Genomic DNA, 24086 nt, shown 5'->3' with positions numbered 1-24086 from the left:
ATGACTCCTCTTACCAGGTTTCTATTTCTTCTGATTCCTCTTCAGATCAGGGATATTCTCTCCCTCCCTATGAGGACTCTGATGCTGAAGAAATCTATACCTTCAGCCTCTCCGCCTGAGGATTATTCTTTTGGGGAAACCTTGCACACCATGAGGGAGCATTTCCATTGGGAGAGCCAGGATTATTCTGAATCCAAGAAAAGGCTGAGTATTTCTGTTATTGCCTCAGCACAGGCCCCTGGCTATCCCCCCTGTGCTTGATATTGTTGATGATGTTTTCTCCGAATCCAGTCTGTCTCCTGATTCCTTTACCCCCTGCACCAGTCAAGCTAGACAGGTACTACTTATAAAAACCCTGCTGCTGACCCAGAAACAATTTCTCAGGGTCCCAAAGGGGTTAAGGCTTCCACTGCAAAAAACCCTGTCCCTTCTGATAGGGATTCTAGAGCTCTGGATAGATGGGGGGGGGGGGGGGAGTTTACACTTCTGCTACTTTAGCTGTAAGGGCTTTAAACTGCCAGTTTCACATGCTTAAATATCAACAGTACCTCATGTCTTTGTTAAAACAGAAAATGCTTACAAACTCAGAATGTCCTGGCAATAAGGAAATGCAGGATTTATTGCATGCAGCTGAACAAGTGGGAAAGCATACTCTGCAATGTGGTTTTGATTCATTAGAGGCTTCTTATAGAGCCGCAGTTACAAGTTCTGTCATTCGAAGGCATGCTTAGTTGAAAGAACAAAGTTTACCTGAACATGTTAAAGTAAAATTATTGGATGCTCCACTACAGCATGATACTTTGTTTGGTGTTAAGGCAGAAGAGGTGTTAAAGAAAATGGAGGATAAAACAAAATCAATGCAGACAGTAAAGGATTTCTTACAGGTTCAGCCACCTAGGTTTAGCAGAAACTGGCCTTCAAAAAATTGGTCTTTTCTGGTGTCAGGCCACAAAGAGGCAGAAACAGACGCCCAAGAGGAAGATCTCAGCCCCAAGGCTCATACAGACCAAAACGATGGGGTGCTTCAGCCCCCAAAGGAGGAGAAGACAAATCACAACCTTATAGGAAACAGTCCCAATGACTTCCCTCTACAAATGCCAAGCACTTACCCTTTGGCAGCACCCTTAGGGGGAAAGCTAGCACTTTTCTCACAAAATTGGCACATGATCACCCAGGACAAATGAGTACTGAATATTGTTTCTCAGGATTACAGGTTCCACTTTCACACCGTTCCAAAATCAAAAGGTATGCTGGACCTGCCACAAAACCGATGGGCAGTGGCACAAAAACAAATTTCTGCTCTCATAGACATGAGAGCTATTCAAAGAGTACCACAGCAAGAACAGGGACAAGGATTTTACTCAAGACTTTTCCTGGTACCCAAAAAGGACAAAGCCTGGAGACCAATACTGGACTTGTCAATCCTAAATACTTTCCTGGATGTTCCAAAATTCAGAATGTTAACACTGCAGCAACTTCTACCCATGCTGTGCAAGAAGGCTTGGCTAGTTACTTTGGACCTCAAGGAGGCATACGTGCATGTCCCAATCAGACAATCTTGCAGAAGGTACCTCAGATTCATAGCTGGCTCAATGCATTACCAATTCTCTGCACTGCCCTTTGGCTTATCTACTGCTCCCAGGGACTTCACAAAATGCCTGGCACCAGTAATTGCATTTTGCAGACAAAAAGGAATTCAAATATATCCCTACTTGGAAGACTGCCTTGTTCAAGCAGAGAGCAAGGACATTCTACTAAAGCATCTGACATTTGTAAAAAGATTACTAATTTGCCTAGGGTACACAGTAAACGAAAATAAATCAAAACTAGTGCCCTCTCAAGAGATAATATTCCTGGGTGCAAGCTTAAATACAACTGCCCAGATGGCTTATCTCACGCCAGACAAACAAAGGCAACTGACTCATTACTTTCAAATGATGGCAACAAAGACCCAGCTCCCTGCAAGAAAAATTCTGCAGGCCGTGGGCTTCATGGCATCCTGCATTTTACTAATTCCATATGCAAGACTGCATATGAGGAAACTACAATGGTATCGAAAAAGTGTTTGGACTCAACTTTGCCACTGCCTAGAAACAATAATAACTCTAATTCCCTGCCTGCAACAGGAGTTTCGATGGTGGGCACTGGCCTGTCACCACAACAAGGGACAGCCTTTCACCTTACCTACAGCCAGGCAGACAATAACAACAGATGCATTGGATTATGCCTGAGGGGCACACATGGCAGGAAAATGTATTCAGGGCACATGGCCCAAGGAACAAATGCATCTTCACATCAATCAAAAAGAGATGCTAGCTGTATAGAATGCCCTGACAGCCTTCAAGGATCTACTACATCCAGGACAACTATTACTAAATACGGACAATACCACAGTTATGTGGTACATAAACAAGCAAGGGGGCACACATTCCTACCCCCTCTGCAGGCAAGCCATGACTTTGTGGAACACAGCACTGACCTATCAAATACATCTGTAGGCACAATTATTGCCAGGAACGAAAAATACACTGGCAGAAGAATTAAGCAGAAGTCTCATGGATCCTCACGAATGGAAACTAAATCCACAGGTCTTCAGCATGATGACAAGGAAATGGGGGCGCCCAGACATAGAACTTTTTGCCTCCCCTCACAACTGCTAACTACAGAGATTCTGCACAAGAACTTATCACTCACAAGCATGGAAAGTGGATGCTCTATCATTCAGCTGGAAAACCCTGACAGTTTATGCCTTTCCTCCACTGCCTCTTCTTCCCAAGGTGCTCCTAAAAGTCAGACAAGAGAAGCCAAAAATGATCCTGATTGCCCCAGACTGGCCACGCCAGCACCGGTACGCAATTCTAAAGAGCTTGTCTCAAGGCCCAGCCTGGCCTTTAACTCAAATTCCTCATCTTCTGACTCAACAAAACAATCAGATTCTGCGCAGTCAACTCAGAACCTTAAATCTGGCTGCATGGCAGTTAATATAGCCACTCAGACCACACCTCTCTCTAAAGCTGTTATGGATGTCATTTTAGAAGCCAGGAGGCCCAGCACTAGGAAATCTTATGCAGAAAAATGGAAGAGATTATGTGCTTGGAACCAGGCACAAGGACTCGAACCACTTGTTCCAGATATACCTCAGATTTTACAATACCTAACTGAGATGCTGGACAAAGACCTATCCTTCTCATCAATTAAGATCCATGCCTCTGCCATTTCAGCTCATTACAATATGGAACCTCCTATTTTCTCTCATCCACTGCTAAGACAGTACCTCAGAGGGACGAAAAACATAAGACCCCCAAGGAGAGCACCAATACCTACTTGGGATCAAAACTTTGTTTTAGAAAAGCTCACACTGCCTCCTTTTGAGCCAGCCAATACAGCTGATATAAAATTCTTATCATGGAAAACTGCTCTGCTCCTAGCAATAACTTCAGCAAGAAGAGTCTCAGAGTTGCAGGCATTAATGGCAGTGGAACCTTTCATAATTTTTCATCAGGACAGGGTCTCTCTAAGGACAAACCCAACATTTATGCCAAAGGTAGTATGCAGTGTGGCTCTTAACCAAACCATTCATTTGCCAACATTCTATTCAAATCCCCAGAATAAAGGGGAGAGATTTCTGCATGCTTTGGACATACACAGACAGCTACGATTCTACTTGGACAAGACAAAAGCTTTCAGAAAAACTGAGCAACCGTTTGTAGCTTATGCTGCAGGATCACAAGGAAAGCCTATCTCAAAGCAGACTATTTCAAAATGGATAGGACACTACATTCGCTTCTGCTATTCACAACATGGCAAATCAGTGCCTAAGGGCATTAGGCCACATTCTACCAGAGCAGCAGACACTTCAGCAGCCTTCCTCAGAGTACCACCAACCAAAGACATTTTATAGGCTGCAACCTGGAGTTCAGTGCACACTTTCACCAAGCACTACCACTTACCTCTCTACTCTAAATCCAGAGCAGGCTTTGCCACTGCAGTTCTGCAGGGCCTGGTAGCCTCTCCTAATCCTATTTAGGCCCAGCCACTCAACCTCAACTTTGGGATTCAACCAAAGTGTAATGACTGCAACAGTGAAACACGATGAACATAGTACAGTTGTGTACCTACCATAAATGTAGATGTTCGAGTGTATTCACTGTTGCAGTCCAGGTTACCAACCCACCATCCCCCTTTTCTTTGCTGGGACTTTTCTGTACTTCTCAATTCTATACGCCCTATGTGGTGTATTTGCTTGTAGATGAAGGAAATGTTTATTTTAGTACATGCATGATTTTTGGCATAATTTTTTCAGCCTACCTATTTGGGGGCACCTGACATCTGGGGCAAGAAAAACTGAAGAAAATGACGTCGGCTGCATCTTTTATACCCCTGACGCACTGACGTCAGGGACGAGGCAACAGCAACCGACGCTGGACCTAGACTTTGGAATTCTGGCCGACTGCGGGTAGCCTGCCAGCAGGATAACCCAAGTGTAATAACTGCAACAGTGAATACACTCAAACATCTACATTTATGGTAGGTACACAACTGTACTTTCTGTCAGGGAGCAAATAATTCTACCTTAGCTTCTTTTAAGTTATATAAAGCCTTTCTTAAAGGGGCTTTTTTACTTGGACCTCTACTGAAGGATCCTACCCCTCCTTGGAACTTAACTGTTGTGCTACAGGCCCCGTCTCAAACTCCCTTTGAACATTCAGCCAGGTCAGATCTAAAATTATCTTGGAAAAGCATTTTTCTAGTTGCTGTCGCATCAGTAAGACAAGTGCCTGAGCCCCAGGCTATATCTTCCTTATCTCCTTACCTGGTTTCCCACAAAGACTGGGTGTCTTTGTGGACCAACCCATCCTTTTTGCCTAAGGTAGCTTCTGAGTCCAACATTAACCAGGTCATTAACCTCCCAGTTTTCTTTCCTAGCTTTTCAAATAAGGAGCAGTACATGCTGCATCTTTTGGATGTGCATAGACAGCTTCATTTTTATCACCGTAGAAGCAAGGATTTCCAGAAAACTGACCAGTTGTTAGTCTGTTTATCTCCTAGTAGATTGGGCAAGCCAGTGTTCAAAGTTACACTGGTCAAATGGTTAAATGACTGTATCTCCTTCCTCTGTAGTAAAAGAAGATTATCCTTGCCTAAGCCTTCTAGAGCTAATTCTAGGTCTATGGCTCATCTCTTCAGCTTTTTGGTCGAGGGCTTCCATAGATGACATTTGTGCTACTGCAACTTGGGCTAATGCTCCTACTTTTATTGCTCATTAAAAATTGGATTCTGTTTCCAGGAATAGAGTTGCCTTTGGTTCCACAGTATTCCAGAATATCTTTTCATGAGGGCTACTCAAGGTTAAACTAGCTGGGGACTCTGTCCCATCAGTTGAGCAGTGAATGAAAAGGACATCAGATAAAAAAGCTATGTACTCATCATAATGTTCCACCTGTGTAGTCTGTTGTCATTCTTCCTCAACTTCCTGCCTTTTTCCGCCCTCCCTTTACTTCTGGAAAGACATGAGAGGTTTTCTTGGGAACCTTTGCTGTTTCTTGTTCTTTTATTAATTTCTTTAATTCTTCTTTATCCCTAGGGACAGTAAACTTGATTTGAGGTATGTTAGGTTGGTGGGGCATTGTGGGTAAAGGGAGGAACTTGAGAGTTTTGAATCTGAGGATCTAGTGGATGTGACCAAGTCGGAACCAAGACCCATCTGTTGAGGAAGAATGAGGGCAATACAGATGCAACATTGTTGTGGGTACATAACATTTTTTTTTGTTTAACTGCATTGTCCAAAACATAAAGATTCATTTTTCTATCTGTATTTCTAAACTTATTTCATTAAGGCAATATAAAGTCTTCAGCATTTCTCCTTCTGTTCTGCTAATTTCTTATTTTCTGAATCTGTTTACTAAGTGATGGCTTTATGTTGTGCTTGTCAGTGTGGCACTGTGTTATGCTAATTTCCATTATTGTGATTCTTTTTCAGTATACATCCTGCAAAGTGCATTTTGACCTCAGATTCATAAAAGAACTATTGATGGGAGCTTTTGAAAAGGGAAAGAGCAAATTATGTAGAAATAAATGGAATTTATGGGAGCAATATGTAAGCAATAATGCCCTCCAGGGTGTGTGTTAATGTGAAATTAATGCCCTCCCAGGGGTGTTATGAGGCCCGACAATGCTGGCGACAGACCTCTATACCCCTGGAAGGGCATTAATTACACATTAACATACACCCTGGAGGGCATAATTGCGCTTAGAGAATGGGGTCTCTGTAAAATTGTTTTATTTACTTTTTTTTGGTAAGTACTGTGTTTGTTTAATATATTTTTGATGCAAAATAGTTCCTTCACCTAATGTTTCAAACATTCTGTAGTATACGTTAATGGTGTTGGAGGATGCATTTTACATCAAAAATATATAGAACAATAATATAGTACTTAAAAAAAATAAGTAAAGCACAACAATTTTACAGAGCCCATTCTTTCTCTCTCTCTCTCTCTCTCTCTCAAATAGTCTCTTCTACTTTCTGACACACACATACATATTCACACAGTCTCCTCTGGTTTCATACTCGCATTCACTCACGCAAGCATAACTTTCAAACTCTTAGCACCAAAAAAAAATGGGCAAAGCCGAAAATAATGGGGGAACAAAGCCCCAAAAATAAGGACAAATTTTAAATATTGCTCTTGTAAACTTAGAAACTTGCTAGAATTGTATTACAATGCATTTTCTGAAAGATATATGGCCTGAAACTCAAATGCCTGTCATTATTAAGTGAATTCACTCCTCACTGATTTGCCACAAGACTTCAGAAAACCACAAGTTTTATGAGTAACAGACAAAAAATGCGAGGCAAAACTCTGGACATTCTGTGAACAAGACTAATCTCTCTCTTGATCTCACACACGCAGTCTCCTCTGCTTTCTTACATGCATTCACTCTCACAAGTTTACTCTCACTCTCTCTCGATTTCTGACGCACACAGTGCCCCCTACTTTCATACACGTATTCACTCACGCAAGATCACTCTCTCGATCTCATGCACACAGAGACACACACACACACACACACACACACACACACACACACACACACACACACACACAGTCCCCTCTATTTTCATACACGCATTCACTTACACAAGATTACTCTGTCTCTCTCGATCTCAAACACACAACCCTGTCTCTTCTCCTTTCGTACACACATTCACTCACACCTGCAGACAGAAGCATAAACAGTTATACACATACATAGACACGCATACACTTTTTTCGGTTTATTTTTTTTATACTCACTAAACAACAAACACTCTGCTTAGCAACTGTAAAGTAATGGTGGAAGTTAGTTTTTTATGCTGCCATGAAGCAGTGGACTCATTTTTCAGTGGACATTACTTGTACATTAATACTCTGCTGGAGAATGTTCGTTCTCCATTTAGGGTGCTGATGTACAGTTTGCCCACTCCCTAAATGCAGAATAATGTTCAGGAGGATGAGTGAGGTTTTAGGGAAGGCAAGAACTGAGCAATTTATGTAATGTTGAAATTAATGCTTATTCAAAAGAAAATATGTAATATAAAATGTATGAACATGAAAAAGTGTTAATAGGTATGTTTCATTGATGTTTGTGTCCCTAGGTTTTAAATATAATTCAGTACAGGTGTTTAAAAATATATTTCCCTGATATATTTTTCTGAAAAACACACTTCCTCTTGACTGTTACAGGAGAATTTCAGCATTCCAAGTCTTCAGTCTCCTTAATTTATCAACAATGAATGAATCTTCTTCAAGACTAATTCTTCCTTTATGTCCAGACTAATAGTAGGAGTATCTCTTAGTGTATGTATTGACTATTTTTTTTTCCAGAAACAGTGGTGAATTTTGTTTACATTTGGTAGACATGCTTAGGCAACTTAAATATACTAGAAAAACCAAGGAAGACAGAAAGACTAGTCAGCTGTTTGTTTCATTTAAGAAGGGGAAACCATGGCCAGCAGTTAATAAACAGACCTGTCAAGATGGTTGGCACATTGCATTGCCTTTTTATGACAAATATAATAAACCATTGCTGGATGCAGTAGTAATGCATTTCACAACAGCAGCATCAGCAGCATCTTACAGGAATGATTTTGTATAAGCCAGTTCAGAACTTGCCTCATTGAGCTGCAGTTCCCACCTTCACTTAATGCTAAAAGTGGGCTTTACAGTCCAGATGCAAGACAGCTTTTGGTGGCTGTGTTATTGAGGTCCATTTAACTTGCTTTCACGTGATAGTGTGGCTTTGAAAGCTGCCCGGGAGTGTTATGATTTACTGTTGCATTGATTATCTATTAAAACAATAGTCCAATTGTGTGTGTACGCATACTTGTCATATTCCAAGGTCTTTGAGGGGTGGTCATTATAATAATAAAACTACCATTCCTCCTTTTCCATTCAATATTTTGTGTAGTTAATGTAACCAGCATTGTTTTACTTTTGTTTTAATACAGTTGTAGAATTCCATAATTATCAAGGTAATAGCAAGCCACAATCAGAATTCCTAATTAGGCACTAAGGGTCTTGAAGAGCAGAAGATGGCTTTTAGCAATGTTATCTGTACGAGTGTCTCTCATACCCACCAGTGAAGGTTCTGTTGATTGTGTTCACAAGACTTTCTGAGGTCTTCATTAAGAATATAGTAGTACAGTTGAAAACTGTGACTATAAAAAAGAAAGCACATTGGATGTAACTCGAATGTTATGATTAATAGTTGTAGTGATCACTAATCAAAGGAGAACTATTATGGTAAGTATTGTAAGGGTTTTTATTTATTTATTTAACATTTGTCAACTGGGAAAGTACGACTAGGACATAGCCTATTTTTAGTTGTGGCCTGGGGAGTAACTCTCCAGATGCATGTCTGGAATGTGGGAAGAAACCGTAGTACTCTGAGGAAACCCCACATGAACAAAGGAAGGACATGTTAACTCTGCACAGAAGGCACCCTAGCCGAGAATCACACCAAAGAATCTCTTGCTGTGAGACAATGTTAACTGCTGCACCACTGTGCTGCCCAAAGAGAAGTCATCTGGAAAACATTTTAATATTGGTAGCCATCTAGGTCATGACTGAACTTCATTCTGAAGTCTTCCAGGGCCAAATCTCTGCCTGGGAATAGCCACAAAACATGTTTTGATTATATTTGTTAACCTAAGTTTCCTACCAAATCTTACCCTTGTCAAGACCTTGGAAAATCGGTTATGCATGTCCCAGTTTGTTAAGGCAGGTTATGGAGGCAAAAATGCTTGATTGTGGTAGATGTGTTTTGGTCCATATAAGTGTTTTCTGAATTGCTCCTTCTCACTTTCTTCTCTGTGGAAGATGATGAAAATTTTTCTCTCACTCTTGAGTGCAGTCTTACACTCTCAAAAACTAATTGTTTTCTTAGATGCCTCACTTTAACAGACCCCTATGGCCTTAGTGCTTTATTTGTAATATTTATCACTGTATTTCCAGCTTAGCAATTATTTTTGTTTTTTTATCCTATTTAAGTTTTCGTTTTTTTATATGTATATATATATATATATATATATATATATATGTACACACACATTCATTGATATGATTTGTTATTGACACACAAACCTGATGTAGTATATATTTGATATGAAAGCGATCTTTGTTAAAAGTTGTATATTTGTTAATATTTATTCTGGTATATGTCTATTGGTAGATCTTTTTGTTAGTCAGTCATTTTTTAGTTTGGTTTCTTTATTAATAATGTTTTGATTAGTTGGCTAGCCTGTACTAATGAGATTGTAATTTGTCTCTAGCTTTCTAGATTTGGTTTTAGTTAGCACAGTCATTTGTGTGTTTCAATAAACCATATTCCATTTTTAACTCAACTGTGGATTACCTATGTTTTTGCTTATTTTGGAGCACGTATTTTATAGTTTGATTTGTATTAAGTGAACTAAATGCATAACGTAATTTAGGAAGTGAACATCACACCCTCCACACTGCAAAGTTTCTTCTTGGTCACTTATTCATTGAGGCACATTGCTTGGGTTTGTTATGATGGTATTTGTTTTTGATATCTCATACCGAAGACCATCCTTTTCTCTCTTCAGGATATTCTGTGTTCATTCCACTGCTGACACCCTGGTAGTCCATTTCTTCTGAGGGTACTGGAGCTGTGCATTCCCAGGCTAGGAGAGAGTCCTATGCCATTGTTATCTCCCAGGGAGAAGAATGCCTGTACACAGTTTCCCATGGCTGTTAATGGAAGATGCATTCTGACACTATGAGGTCAGCAGGCTTGAACTCCACTGGAAGATACTTAGTGCTACTGCTAAGTGTAAACTGTCATGAGGCAGAGCTGTCTCCCTCCCCCCATGATGTGTGAGCTGGCAACAGACTCTTAGCATCCATCCTTCTCAGTGAGCTGCTGTGCGTGTCCAAGTCACTATTCATTCTGGTCATCTAAAGCATAGGCATGGCTTTATCTTTATGTGCCATAGAACTGCTTCATTGAAGACCATGTATCCCCTTGAAACCGGGCCTTTGTTCTAGCAGCATTGACATAACGTTCCTTTCAGTAGTGCGCTGCTCCTTTGAAATTCCTAATCTTGGATGTTATTCTGAATCAAAAGATCCAGCTTTCTTGCTTCTTTTTTCAAAATGTATACACATCTAGCATTGTAGAGATTTGTGAAGACAGTTGTTTGGCTTAATTTCTAAAATTAAAGAAATTAGACAATCTGATCAACTTTTTCTTTGTTTTGCAACTAGAAAAGTGGGTTCCCCTGTAAGGAAAAAAAATTCCAACTGGGTAGCTGCTTGTACTGGATTCTGTTGTAGTTCAGCAAATAAGCCTATACATTATATCATTAGATCACGTTTAGGTAAGGAGAGGTAGTTTCTTTTATCTTTTATTTGAGAAAAACCTCCACAGCTAATTGCAAAGCTGCTGTGCTTGGTCCACCATCTATATATTCACTACAGGTTAGATGCTGGCTTCAGAGCTGGGGGTAGTTTTGCTACTGCAGTTGTGCTGTACTTGCTAAGTGTTTGGACACACAATCTGGTGTTCTATACATCTACCACTGTAAAGTCTGAGACCTTGATTTATCATAGTACAGTTGTGTGAGGTTGTCTGCAACAGTAAGCTCCTGTCTCCACAGTGGCATCTTGTCCTTTCCCCAGTACACCTGTTTCTTACAGGAGATTATTGTTAGTCTTGTCACAGGCAAATTGTTGATGTAAATGTCTGCTTGAATGGTGATGCCATCTGTGTTGGTTGTGTCATCAACCAGGACAGTGTGGTGGATTTGCCTTTTTATGCCATGGAAATATTTGCAATTGCAGGATAATAAACTGTGATGCCTTTCATTTTTCACTTTCACTTTTTTTTTCTTCTGCACAGCTTCTGATGACATCAGGCATCCTCCAAGTCCCAACTCATGCGATGCTCCTCTTGTCAGTTGATCCTACACTGAGAGGGTCTACCTTCCAGGAGAGCCATACATATGTAGCTACTAACTGGAGGAAAAAAATGCTCACTGTCCTCTTAGTGTGCAGGAACCTACCAAAGGGCTTTCATAATGCTACTAGTAGCGGGCTTTTCTTCTTTAAGCCCTACCCACTGAAATGCTGGCTGACACTCTGACAGTGGGCATGCAATGGTGTAATGAGGGAAATACCCCCACCTCTGTAGTGGCGTATCCCTTATTGCCTGCCCCTGTGTGTTGCAGCAGTAGACTTTGGCACAGCAGTAGTATCACTTTCATTGCCTGCATCTTCCCTTGTGGTCCAACACATTCCCTCCCCCACACCCAAATGAGGTGAGCAGGATCCATCACATCATTCTTTTCCCCCCATGCAGGCTCTATGTCTGAGCAACTGACTGAACCTGAGTTGCCTCTATCCTAGACAAGATTTTATTTCCTCTCTGCCAAATGAACTGACAGCAAACTGTGTTGTCTAATTTAATATGATTGGTACTGCAGCCATATAGCATGTAATGCCCCCCATGATGCCATGGTAAATTAATATTAGTCTGTTGCATAGAAGGTATCCTAACTGCATGTTGACAGAGTGTAGCTGCTTTATTTTGTACACTCCAGTTTTTCTGTTGAGGTAGGAATTTCTGAATTGGATGTCTCTATAAAGCATTTTGATGTGATTGAGAGGTATGCAGCTACTTTATATACCACCATAGCTGGGATGTAGTTGGGATTGTCCTGTCAGTTTAGTATCTTGTTCATACCTGTCAACTTCCTGGCACAAGAAATCTGGGCAGAGCTGAAAATACTGGGGTGTAGGGGGTGGGGTGGAGGTGGTAGGCAGAAGGGAGACCAAGGCAAAACATAAGGGCACAGTGTAGTTATTGCTGTTAAAAACTTAAAGTTGCTATAATAACAGGATTTGTATTAGCATGCATTTGCTGAAGGATATGAACACTGAAATGCAAATGTATGTCATTATTTAGTGATTTCAGTACTCCATAATTTGCCAGAAAACCAAAAATTGTATGAGGAGCAAACCAAAGATCATCATCATCTTCTTTTGGCTGTTCCTGTTAGGGGTCGCCACAGCAGATCACCTGTTTCCATTTGTTCCTGTCCTCTGCATCTTGCTCTGTCACACCAACCACCTGCATGTCCTCTCTCACCACATCCATAAACCTTATTTTAGGCCTTCCTCTTTTCCTGTATACTCAGCATCCCTCCTCAGCACATGTCCAAACAAACGTAATCTTGCCTCTATGGCTTTGTCTCCAAACCTTCCAACCTGGGCTGATCCTGTAATATACTTATTCCTAATCCTGTCCACCCTCATCACACCCAGTGCCAATCTTAACATCTTTAATTCTGCCACATCCAACTCAGACTCCTGCCTTTTTGTCAATGGCACTGTCTGCAACCCATATAACATAGCTGGTCTCACTACCCTCTTGCAGACCTTCCCTTTCACTCTTACAGGTACTCGTCTGTCACAAATCACTCCTGACACTCTTCTCCACCCACTCCATCCTGCCTGTACTCTCTTCACCTCTCTTCCACACTCACCGTTAATCTGAACTATTGACCCCAAGTATTTAAACTCATCCACCTTCGCCACCTCTACTCCTTGCATCCTCACCATTCCTCTATCCTCCCTTTCATTCACACACATATATTCTTAGTCCTGCTGATCTTCATTCCTCTTCTCTCTAGAGCATATCTCCATCTCTCTAGAGTCTCCTCCACCTGTTCCCTACTCTCACTACAGATCACAATGTCATCTGCAAACATCATAGTCCACGGGGACTCCTGTCTGATCTCGTCTGTCAACCTGTCCATCACCATTGCAAATAAGAAAGGGCTCAGAGCTGATCCTTGATGTAACCCCACCTCCACCTTAAACACATCCATCACTCCCACCGCAGACCTCACCGCTGTCACACTACCCTCGTACATATCCTGTACCACTCTTACATACTTTTCTGACACTCCTGACTTCCTCATACAATACCACAACTCCTCTCTAGGCACCCTGTCATATGCTTTCTCTAAGTCTACAAAAACACAATGCAACTCTTTCCGACATTCTCTGTACTTCTCCATCAACACTCTCAGAGCAAAGATCGCATCTGCAGTGCTCTTTCCTGGCATGAAACCATACTGCTCATCACTAATCATCACGTCCCTTATTAACCTTGCTTCCACTACTCTTTCTCATAACTTCATGCTGTGACTGATCAATTTAATCCCTCTGTAGTTACTACAGCTCTGCACATCACCCTTATTCTTAAAAATTGGTACCAAAACACTTTTTCTCCATTCCTCAGGCATCCTCTCACTTTCCAAGATTTCATTAAACAATCTGGTTAAAAACTCCACTGTCATTTCACCTAAACACCTCCATGCTTCCACAGGTATGTCATCTGGGCCAACAGCCTTTTCATTCTTCATTCTCTTCATAGCTGTCCGTACTTCCTCCTTGCTAATCCATTGTACTTCATGATTCACTATCCATACATCATCCAACCTTCTCTCCCTCTCATTCTCTTCATTCATCAACCCCTCAAAGTACTCTTTCCATCTGCTCAACACACTCTCTTCACTTGTGAGTACGTTTCCCTCATTATCCTTTATCACCCTTACCTGCTGCACATCTTTCCTAGCTCGGTCCCTCTGTCTAGCCAATCGGTACAGGTCCTTTTCTCCTTCCTTAGTGTCCAACCTTTCATACAACTCTTCATATTCCTTATCCTTAGCCTTCGCCACCTCTCTCTTTGCCATGCACTTCATCTCCTTATACTCCTATCTACTTTCTTCATCTCTCTGACAATCCCACTTCTTCTTTGCTAACCTCTTTCTCTGTATACTCTTCTGTACTTCATTCCACCACCATGTCTCCTTGTCGTCCTTCCTCTGTCCAGATGTGATACCAAGCACCTTTGCAGCCGTCTCCCTTACTAGCTCTGCTGTAGTTACACAGCTATTTGGTAACTCTTCACTGCCACCCAGTGCTTGCCTTAAGTCATCCCTGAATTCCATCTCACAGTTACCCTTTTTCAATTTCCACCACTTGATCCTTGGTGCTGCCCTCACACTCCTCCTCCTCTTCTTGATAACCAACGTCATTCTACAAACCGCTATCCTATGCTGCCTAACTACACTTTCTCCAGTCACCACTTTACAGTCTCCAATCTCCTTCAAACTGGCCCTCCTACATAAGATATCATCCACTTGTGTGCATCTTCCTCCACTCTTGTAGGTCACCCTATGTTTCTCCCTCTTGTTAAAATACGTATTCACCATAGCCATGTCCATCCTTTTCGCAAAATCCACTACCATCTGACCTGCATTCCTTTGTTTAACACCATACCTACCCATCACTTCCTCATCCCCTCTGTTCCCTTCACCAACATGCCCATTGAAATCTGCTCCAGTCACCGCTCTCTCACCCTTGAGTGCAGTCATCACCACTTCATCCATTTCACTCCAAAATTTTTCTTTCTCATTCATTGCACACCCAACTTGTGGAGCATACACACTAACAACATTCATCATTATACCATCAATTTCCAGCTTCATAAACATCACTCTGTCCGACACTCTTTTCACCTCCAAAACACTCTCAGCATAGTGTTCCTTCAGAATAACTCCTACTCCATTTCTCCTCCCATCCACACCATGATAAAACAGTTTGAACCCACCTCCGATACACCTAGCCTCACTCCCCTTCCATCTGGTCTCTTGCACGTACAATATACCAACCTTCCTTCTGTCCATCATATCAGCTAGCTCTCTCCCTATACCAGTCATACTGCCAACATTCAAAGTTCTGACCCTCACTACCACAGTCCTAGCCTTTCTCCTGTCTTCCTGCCTTCGCCCATGTCTTCCGCCTTGTATCCTCCTTCGGCCAACAGTAGCCCAATTTCCGCCAGCACCCTGTAGGCTAACAGTACTGGTGGCAGTCGTTAACCCGGGCCTTGACTGATCCGGTATAAAAATTTTTCTTGGTATCTGCATGAAATGTTTTGGTGAAGTTTTACGCCGGATGCCCTTCCTGACGCAACCCTCCCCATTTATCTGGGCTTGGGACCGGCACAAAGAAATGCACTGGCTTGTGAATCCCCAGTGGCTGGGCTGAGGAGCAAACCAAAGATATGAGGCAAAAATCTGGACATTCTGCAAACATTTGGGCATTTGAAAGGTATTATCCTTGTTGTAACTCCTTGTAGATTTTCATATTTCTGACTTGCTTGGTTTTGTGGAACTGTTATCTTTTTGATCTGTGGTTATACTAACCTATTTTGTATGTTGCCAAACTCAGCTTTGGAAGTGTATATCATTACTCATCCCATTTAATGGAGAATGTTTTGCCAGTCTTGGAGTGCTGTCTGAGGGAATCATGTAACCTGTCTAACATTACGAGAATGGGGCACTTCAGTCATCTTTTATTATGAAGAGTAATTTATGCAGTTGTATTTTACCTTTTTTGCCTTCCTTTGGCCAATGTATCCAAAGGTCAAAAGGTTGTATCTTTCAGCTCACATTTTGTCTTATTTCACTTAAAAATCAAACAGTCTTTTTCTAGTCTGACACAGGCTTGCTTGCAACTTTTTTAGTTCAGTTTTAGATTCCCTTCATCTGTAGAGTTCCTTCTCCACCCCATCTTCTGTTTTGTTTCTTTTAATTTGTTTCTTCTACAGACTGTAGTGAAAGGTCAATTTCCCTAAAAAGCAGTTGTGCAGTTGCAGTAGCATAATATTTTTAAATGTTTAGCTGCATGCTTTCTTTTTGAATTCTTATTGTAGCAATATGAATACTTCTCAAGTGTACCTCATTATGAGGAACGTACGTCATTTGCAGTCTTAAAAAGTTCATGTTCCGCATTGAAAGGGTCTGTCACACATTCAGTATTAGGAAATTAACGGATATCTATGGTAAATAGAAAAGCATCATAATTCATTAAAAGATATTTTTATAAGTAAAAGGAGCATATTTAAACCATCCAATGATCTTCCTAGTTGAAGTTGTAAGCCATTAGTGTGTGTTCCACATTTTGCCCATTTGTTCCACATTATATGGGCTAGTGTTCCTCATTTTGGAGATGGAAGGTTGAGAGCTATGGCAATATGTTAAGCGTGTTAATTATATATATATATTTTTCTTCCTGGTTGAGCAACTTCGGTCTTTTTCTTTGTTTCGCAGGAAAAGTTAGAATTGTTAACCAAGGAGAATCAGGAGATGAAGCACAGGATTGGTCTTATGGCTGCAGAACTTGAAACTGGTGATTTAGCTCGGATGCAGGGTAAGACAGCATGCTTTTTCTTTGTATCTGAGGGTGAGCTGTGGTATTTTCCAGTAGTCTTCAGACTTGAGAAGGGTGTGATGCAGCTGTTCCACTTAAACTGGTTATATAGCAATTAGAAAATTATAATTTGCTTGCTGAGAGAACACAACCATTTATACGTTCTTAAATGCTGTTGCCTTATTTACTTGTCTGTAGTTTTGTGATTTGCAGTTTAGAATTCTTACTTCCTTTAAGTATACTTACCACTATGTCCTGTTTGTGATGTTTTGCTTCCTAAACACTGGTCTGCAAAATGCAGGAAATAAGATTCATAAAGTGTCCTTATAAGATTTTGCTTTGTGGAACAAAACTGCTAACTGGCTGTTCTTGAATTCTAGAGGCTTCACAAATAGATATGTTTAGGATACCACACAGACCAAAAAATATGAAAATAGTGTACTCCGTTATGTACAATGCACTGATCCTTTTCCCTCAGTCTGTCTGCTCAGACGTTAGGGTATGGAACCACTCATTTGATCCAGTCTGGCCAACTGCCAGTGCTCTTAGCTTTAAACTCCTATAATTTCTTCCCTTCCATAATCCCTTGCACCCTCCTAGCTTCGTATCTCTTTTGCCATCATTGGAAAATGTCAATCCATCTAGCAACAGCTATGTGCTCTCGTCTTTGGTTAACTAATTGCTAACCTTTGGGCTTTATTCTTGTGTATATAGCATAATATTTAAAATTCTGTTATAATTCCCTGCTTAAACTCATTATTTACATTAATTATTTCTTGGCCTTGACTCCTCATAGAGAGTTGGCTAGTTCCCAGGTGTATCTTCTTTCACTTTGTGAAAAAGTTAAAAGTTTTTTTAGGAAAAAAAAAAAAAGAGTTAAACTTGTTTCCTGATTTTTTTTTTTTTTTTGTCTTAGAAATAGTGTTGTAGTGTTAGTTGTGGGATTTGTTTTCAAAATACTGATTACTATGATCCTTCATGGGGTGCTTTTATATTGATATTTATAGTGTGTAACTGGTGTTTAGCCACTAGATGGCGGTGATGTACACAAAATCCTTTTGCGTTATAAGCCTTTTTGTGCTAACATGTTTGGATATATTTAGGCGAAGTATATTTTATGATAAGTTATTTAAGAATACAGTTCAAAAAACATGCTGTAGGTGGATTGGGCACTCTAAAGTGGCCCTAGGCATGAATGCGTGCGTGTGTGTCTCTTCTGTGGAAGGTTGGGCGCTGGGCTGGCAACTTGACACTGTAAAACTCCACTGCCAATCATGAGTGGACAGGTGATCTGCTGTGACTGGCAACCCCTAACCAGGAAAAACTGAAAGAAGAAGAAGTTTATGAAAACAGTTCTATTTATCATTTTACACTACAGTACATTTTTAAGAGTAGTTTCTATTGTTAGAAATACGTAGTTTGGTGTAAAGATCTGGTTTTATTGAAAAGGTTTTACATGTTGCACAATCAGTTCATTTAATTTATGTAAATTAGGTAATTGATTTTCAATTTTTCAGTCATTCAGTTTTGTATTAGCAAACTTCTGTGTGTGTGTGTGTGTGTGTATATATATATATATATATATATATATATATATATATATATATATATATATATACATATATACATATACATGTGTGTGTGGAGCATTTTATAGTATCTGATGAAGTCCTAACACACAAGGGCGTGTGATTCGTTAAGCGTTCATTCAGTTATGATTTGTGAGCCATATCCTGGAGTATCTGTGGTCCATGATGCACTTTTACTATTTTCACATTGGTGCTGTTTTGTGGGATATATGCCCCACTGCTTAAGATGGACAAGGGCATTAAAAAATGTTCAAAGTGTGGCCATAAAATTCTGCCCCAGGAACCCCCATGAGCTGCATGGTGTGCTTGGTGCTGGAATATTTAGATGCATAATGCTCCATCTGTCACAAATTTGGGAGCAAATCCCTCTCTGACAGGAGAAACAAATTAATATTAAAAGGTCTGCTACCTCTGGACCATCAAGCAGGCTCCTCAGATAAATCTGAGAAAAGCAGAGAGACCCTAAGAAAATGAAGACAAATGAAGCCTGACCATTTAGGATCCCAGGATTCCTAGGAAGGAAAAAAATTCTTCTGCATCTTCTACTGTGGTATGCAGGTCTCCTTTAGCTGAATCTATTGTCATTAAAGAGAAAGGTCATCAAAGCTAAATCTTCTTTTAAATCTTCTAGCAGGCACTCGTCTGAATGAGAATTGTAATAATTTTTTTTTTGTTCCAGATATCCTTTTGCCAAGTCTGTGAAATCATTCAGGTCCTTCTGATGCTAAATGGAAACCTACATTGTGGGACTTATGAAGACACACATACAGTTGAGTATCATCCCACCCCCAACCCCTAACTTTAGTTTTTGGATGGCTTGGGATGGCTTCCCTTCAACCCTTTTAGGTCCTTTCCCCATGTCTGTCTTTGCACCAGTGGTCTCTGTGACAGTTTTCCTTCTGTAGCAGTTATGTTCGGCACTAACAAGTTGTTCTGCTCCAACTATGACAAGTCTGACACACTCAACACTGCCTTTCTGTGACAGGTGGATCTCAGGGTCAGCCCCTTGCAACAGTTTTTCACCATCTTTTTTGGTGTCACCTCATGGGGAATTTTTTGTTTTTGAGTCATCGCTCTTTGAGTGTTTGGTGCTGATCTCTACCCCAGAGCCATCTGAATCCTCTAGATTGAGTCTTAAGTTTTCGGCACTGCTTGCCTGCTGTTCAGTAGGATTTGGGGTTTGTTCCAGAGCTAGATTCCCTCTTGCCAGTGGACCTGGAATGGCTCTCAATATAACAGATGTTGACATCTCCACTGAGGTGTTCTACAGAGCATCCATCAGCACTGGCTCCACTCCATGATACCCTGCTATCTTCTCAGTCGTCTCTTCATGGTACACAGTGTCGGAGCAAAACAGACATCCTCAGTGAGCCTGTTTGGGTTCTGACAGAGTCTTCTGGAATTCTGGTCATTTCCACTAGGAAGAGGACTTGTAAAATGAGACATGGACTACCTCACATCAGGCACAAACTTGGAGTATCGAAAGGTGACACTCGTCCCGTCAGGATAAAACAGACTAACAGTTGTGTGTTCGGTTCAAGCAGCTTTATTATATACAAATGCATCTGGATTGAGGCTGAGTAACTTAAACTGATAGACTGACTACTGCACTCATACATGTTAACACTCTGGCTGTTCTCTCAAAATGGCACTGCTGCTTGCATGTGCCCTCACTTTGAAATGCTTCTTAAAGTTACAGCACACTCTTTTCTACATCCTCCATCTTTGAGAAATAAGTCATACACTGAAATTACAACATTCATTGACATGCAGTTATACAGAACTAATTTTTTGACATGCAATCATACAGAACTAAATACAAATAAAACAGTGTTGTCTAGGCTGCTGTGTATTTTACACTAGGTCTAGAAATATGACCTGATCATGTGACATAAAAATTAGAGCTGGGTTTAGCAATAGACACTATCTTTAATGAATGTTCAACTTCAGGGACATCATCTGGAATGGGAATAGGAACATCGTCTGGGTTGCTCTGAGATCTAGAGTCTGTATCACAGGGTTTGATGCCGCGATATCGCTTCAGACACCAGAAGAAGATGCCTGTGATTTCTTCTGTATTCTCTACCCTCAGATTCCACTAAGTAGGATCTTGGCTTGGCACATACACCTCACTCTTGACCAGTTCGATCGAAATCATTCACCATTTGCATCCTGACTCTCTCTCCTTTCAGTGGATGAAGAATTCTGCTCATTTTGCCATAGCTGAACTTCTGAAATGAATGCTTTTTAAGTAGTTGGGCTTTAATTGCTCTGGTGTCTTTAGCATTAGGCACCAACAAACTGAAACTGATAGGCAAAATTGTTCTGGTTTGCCTAGACAGAAGTCTCCGAGCAGGCGAGCCAAATAAATTGTCACGGGGTATATTTCTGAGATTATGCAAATTCAAGAAAACATTGGTGTTGTCAAACTTTGACCTCTCTAGTAATTGCTTTGCAGTTTGTACTGTATGCTCAGCCAGGCCGTTTCACTGTGGATATTCCAGACTGCTAGTATTATGGATAAAGTCCCACTCTTTTACAAATTTCTGAAATATCTGACGGTAAACTGGGTACTTTTGTCAAAATAACTTTGTGTGGAGTACCATGGACTTAGAAACGACATTTCAACTTAGTAGTAGCAGTACTGGATTTTAGGGTAGGTAGCAGATCGATCTCAAACCAGTTTGAATAAGAATCTACCAACACTAAGTAATTCTGATTGATCCACTCTATTATGTCAGTGGCTACTGTTGACCAAGGTAGTTTAGGAATCTGGCTTAGCTGAAGTGGCTCTTTTTGCAAATGTGGTTTAGTACCATTACATACTGAACAAGATGAAGATGAAAGCACTTTATAAATGTTTTTTGATAGAGAAGGCCAAAATACTAGTCCTGTCGCCCTTCATTTTGTAGTTTCAGAACCTGGGTGGCCACAATGCAAAATCTGGATGTACTCATGTTGTAAGGAAGTTGGAACAATAACTTTAGGACCTTTGAGAATGATACCATCTTCCATCAACATCTCATCTTTGTAAGGAAAATAAGGCTGCACATCTGTTGGTACACAAGATTGCTTTGACAGCCATCCAGCATTGATGAAGTGGCTGAGCTTTAGCAAAACTGGATTAGCCTTTGTATGTACTTTTAACTCATTTAGTCTTGTGGTAGAAAAATTACGCACTTCCATGACATCAAAGTCAAAATTCTCTGCACCAAGCTTTTCTGTGCGATCTGGGTAAGGTATCAGCCAGATAAAGAAGTTTGCCTTTTGTACAGACCATTTTGAAGTTGTACTTTTGTAATCTGAGCATCATTCTTTGTAGTCTTGCTGGAGCTGTAGGCTTCTTTAAAATCTGACTAGAAGTTGATGATCGGTCTTGATCTGGATAGCTCGGCCATAAATATAATCCTGGAACTTTGAACGTGCAAACACAACTGCCAAAAGTTCCTTCTGAGTTTGAGCATAATGCATCTTAGTTTGGGTAAGAGTTCTAGATGCATAGGCTACTGGTCTGCCGTCTTGAAGAAAAACTGCATCAAGGCTGAACTTAGAAGCATCACAGGAAAGAATTACTGGTTTGTGGGCATCATGGTATTTCAATGTAGGTGAACTGGTAATTTTCTGTTTAAGGTCATTAAATGCTCTCTGGTGGTGTTCCAACCATGACCAGGCAACATTTTTGCATGTCAGCTCTCTTAAAGGCGCTGATAATTCACTGAAGTCTACTATAAACTTGCCCAAATAGTTAACCATACTAAGGGAACGTTGTAAGGCTTGGACATTGACTGGAGCTGCCATCTCAAGAATGGCTGTTTGTTTGGAAGGGTCTGGTTGTAAGCCTGTACTGGTAAATAAATGACCTACATAAGTAACTTCTGGTAGCCTGAATTAATTTCAGAGGATTGAGCTTTAAATTCACTTCACACACACACTGTCCAGGACTTTCCTGAGGTATCTGTCATGCTCTTTTTCACCATTGCATCCAACTAGTAAATCATATACTATTATTTAACCCAAACAAAAATTTGCTGCATCACACGCTGAAAGACTTCAGTGGCAGAATTTATTCCAAAAGATATTCTGAGAAATCATTATCTATCAAATGGGGTACTGAATGTAGTCAGTAGTGAAGATTTGGGATCAGGCATTACTTGCCAAAATGACCTGTCTGCATCTAAGACAGAAAACAGTGGCATTTGGCATGAGGGTAGCAACCTCTTCGACTGTAACCATAGGATGGTGGGGCCTTTTTAATGCTTTACGTCTGTTGGGTCAGTACATATTCTTATTTCATCTGAGCTTTTCTTATGAGCAACTACCATGGAACATACCCATTCAGTTGGTTCTGTGACTGGACAAATCATACCTTGTTGCACCATTTTGTCTAACTGGACCTTGACTTTGTCCTGCATAGCTATAGGAACTTTTCTCGCTGGTTTGACCACTGGACTTGACAACCTGGGTCTAACTTCATGGAGTACACAACTGGAAATTTACCTAGCTTGTCTTTGAAAACATCAGCATACTCAGAAAATAGCATTGGTGAAACTGGAACTAGGACATGTGCTTACATAATGGGCTTCTTTGGTAAAACAAAGCAGTTTCATTCTTAAACTGTCTGAGACCTAATAATGGCTGCACAGGTCTTCTGACTGCATAAAATTGCAAGCTGTAACTGTTCCCAGGTGAGCAGCATGAAAGCAGTACTGAGCCTTCAGTTTGAATCTCTTCACCTCCATAAGCAACAAGCTTCGCACAGCTGACCAAATTAAGTTGTTCACCAGCTCTTACTCTAGCAAAGCTTTCTGCTGACATAACATTACAATTTGAACCAGTGTCGACTTTGAGCTCTGTCGGTTTTTTATTGAACAGGACAGTACAAAACACTTTGTTCTTTTCAATGCATCTACTGCATTAACCTTTTCACCAACCACTGATGCACCATCTACATAGAAAGTAGAGTTGCAGCTTTCTACTTGATCAACTTGCTTTTTTGAGTGACCTTTCTTAATTAATGAATGAGGCTTGCTTGATTTACAAAACATTTGAAAGTGGTTCCATTTTTTACACTTGAGGCATTGCTGACCAAATGCTAAGCACTTCTGTCTTTTAGACTCATCATTGGCATTACAGTTACGACAGTTAACAATAAGACTTGACTTGGGTTTTGCAGACTCACCCTTATGCTGCACTGACCATGCCTGTTTTACTGAGCTAGTCTTAGAACTTACTGGAAAGTTACGGGTTCTCCCTGGGAATCCTGCAGAGGCTGCATCTGCACGTGCTTAGGCCTGTTTCTGTTGACCATGTGCTGCATGCTATCTACGTTTTCTCTAGAGGCAGCTGAAATCATGCTCTTATCACTCTCAAGGATTTGTGTGCCTTTGTGTAAGCTCATGTATTTGACAAATCTGTATAGCTTTGCACAACATTAAATCACTGTCACAAAGCAGAATGATGTTCTTCGTTCCCCATTGCTGCAGTCCTTACTATTGGGTATAGTCCGCGTCCAGTCGGCCCGAATACCAGAGTATAAGGCTGACGTCAGGTGCATTAGACTGACGCCAGTACCAGGGTACTAATGCGCATGACCGACGCCATATCCTCAGTCTTTTGCCGCATGGTCCGATGCAGAAGCAGTTTTGCAGGTTGGCGTTCTGAAATATTTCCGAAACCGGAGTTTCAGACCGAAACAGAGTTGGCTAAGTGC

At 40.8% G+C, this 24086-nt stretch overlaps 1 protein-coding gene across 1 annotated transcript in view; it reads left to right on the top strand.

The window, feature by feature from the left end:
• The window catches only part of GOLGA2 (golgin A2), a 1989954-nt gene that overhangs the window by 1368541 nt on the left and 597327 nt on the right, over window positions 1–24086 (top strand). Inside the window, exon 22 of the mRNA XM_044058153.1 lies at window positions 16688–16787. Within this exon, the coding sequence (XP_043914088.1) occupies window positions 16688–16787 (100 nt within the window). The remainder of the gene's footprint in view (window positions 1–16687; window positions 16788–24086) is intronic.

The sequence above is a fragment of the Protopterus annectens genome, chromosome 16.part0, assembly GCF_019279795.1.
Source record: "Protopterus annectens isolate FY-2018-M chromosome 16.part0, PAN1.0, whole genome shotgun sequence".
Lineage (NCBI taxonomy): Eukaryota > Metazoa > Chordata > Ceratodontiformes > Protopteridae > Protopterus > Protopterus annectens.
Note: the sequence above shows the minus strand (reverse complement) of the source record. Positions and strands in the feature narration are given on the sequence as shown.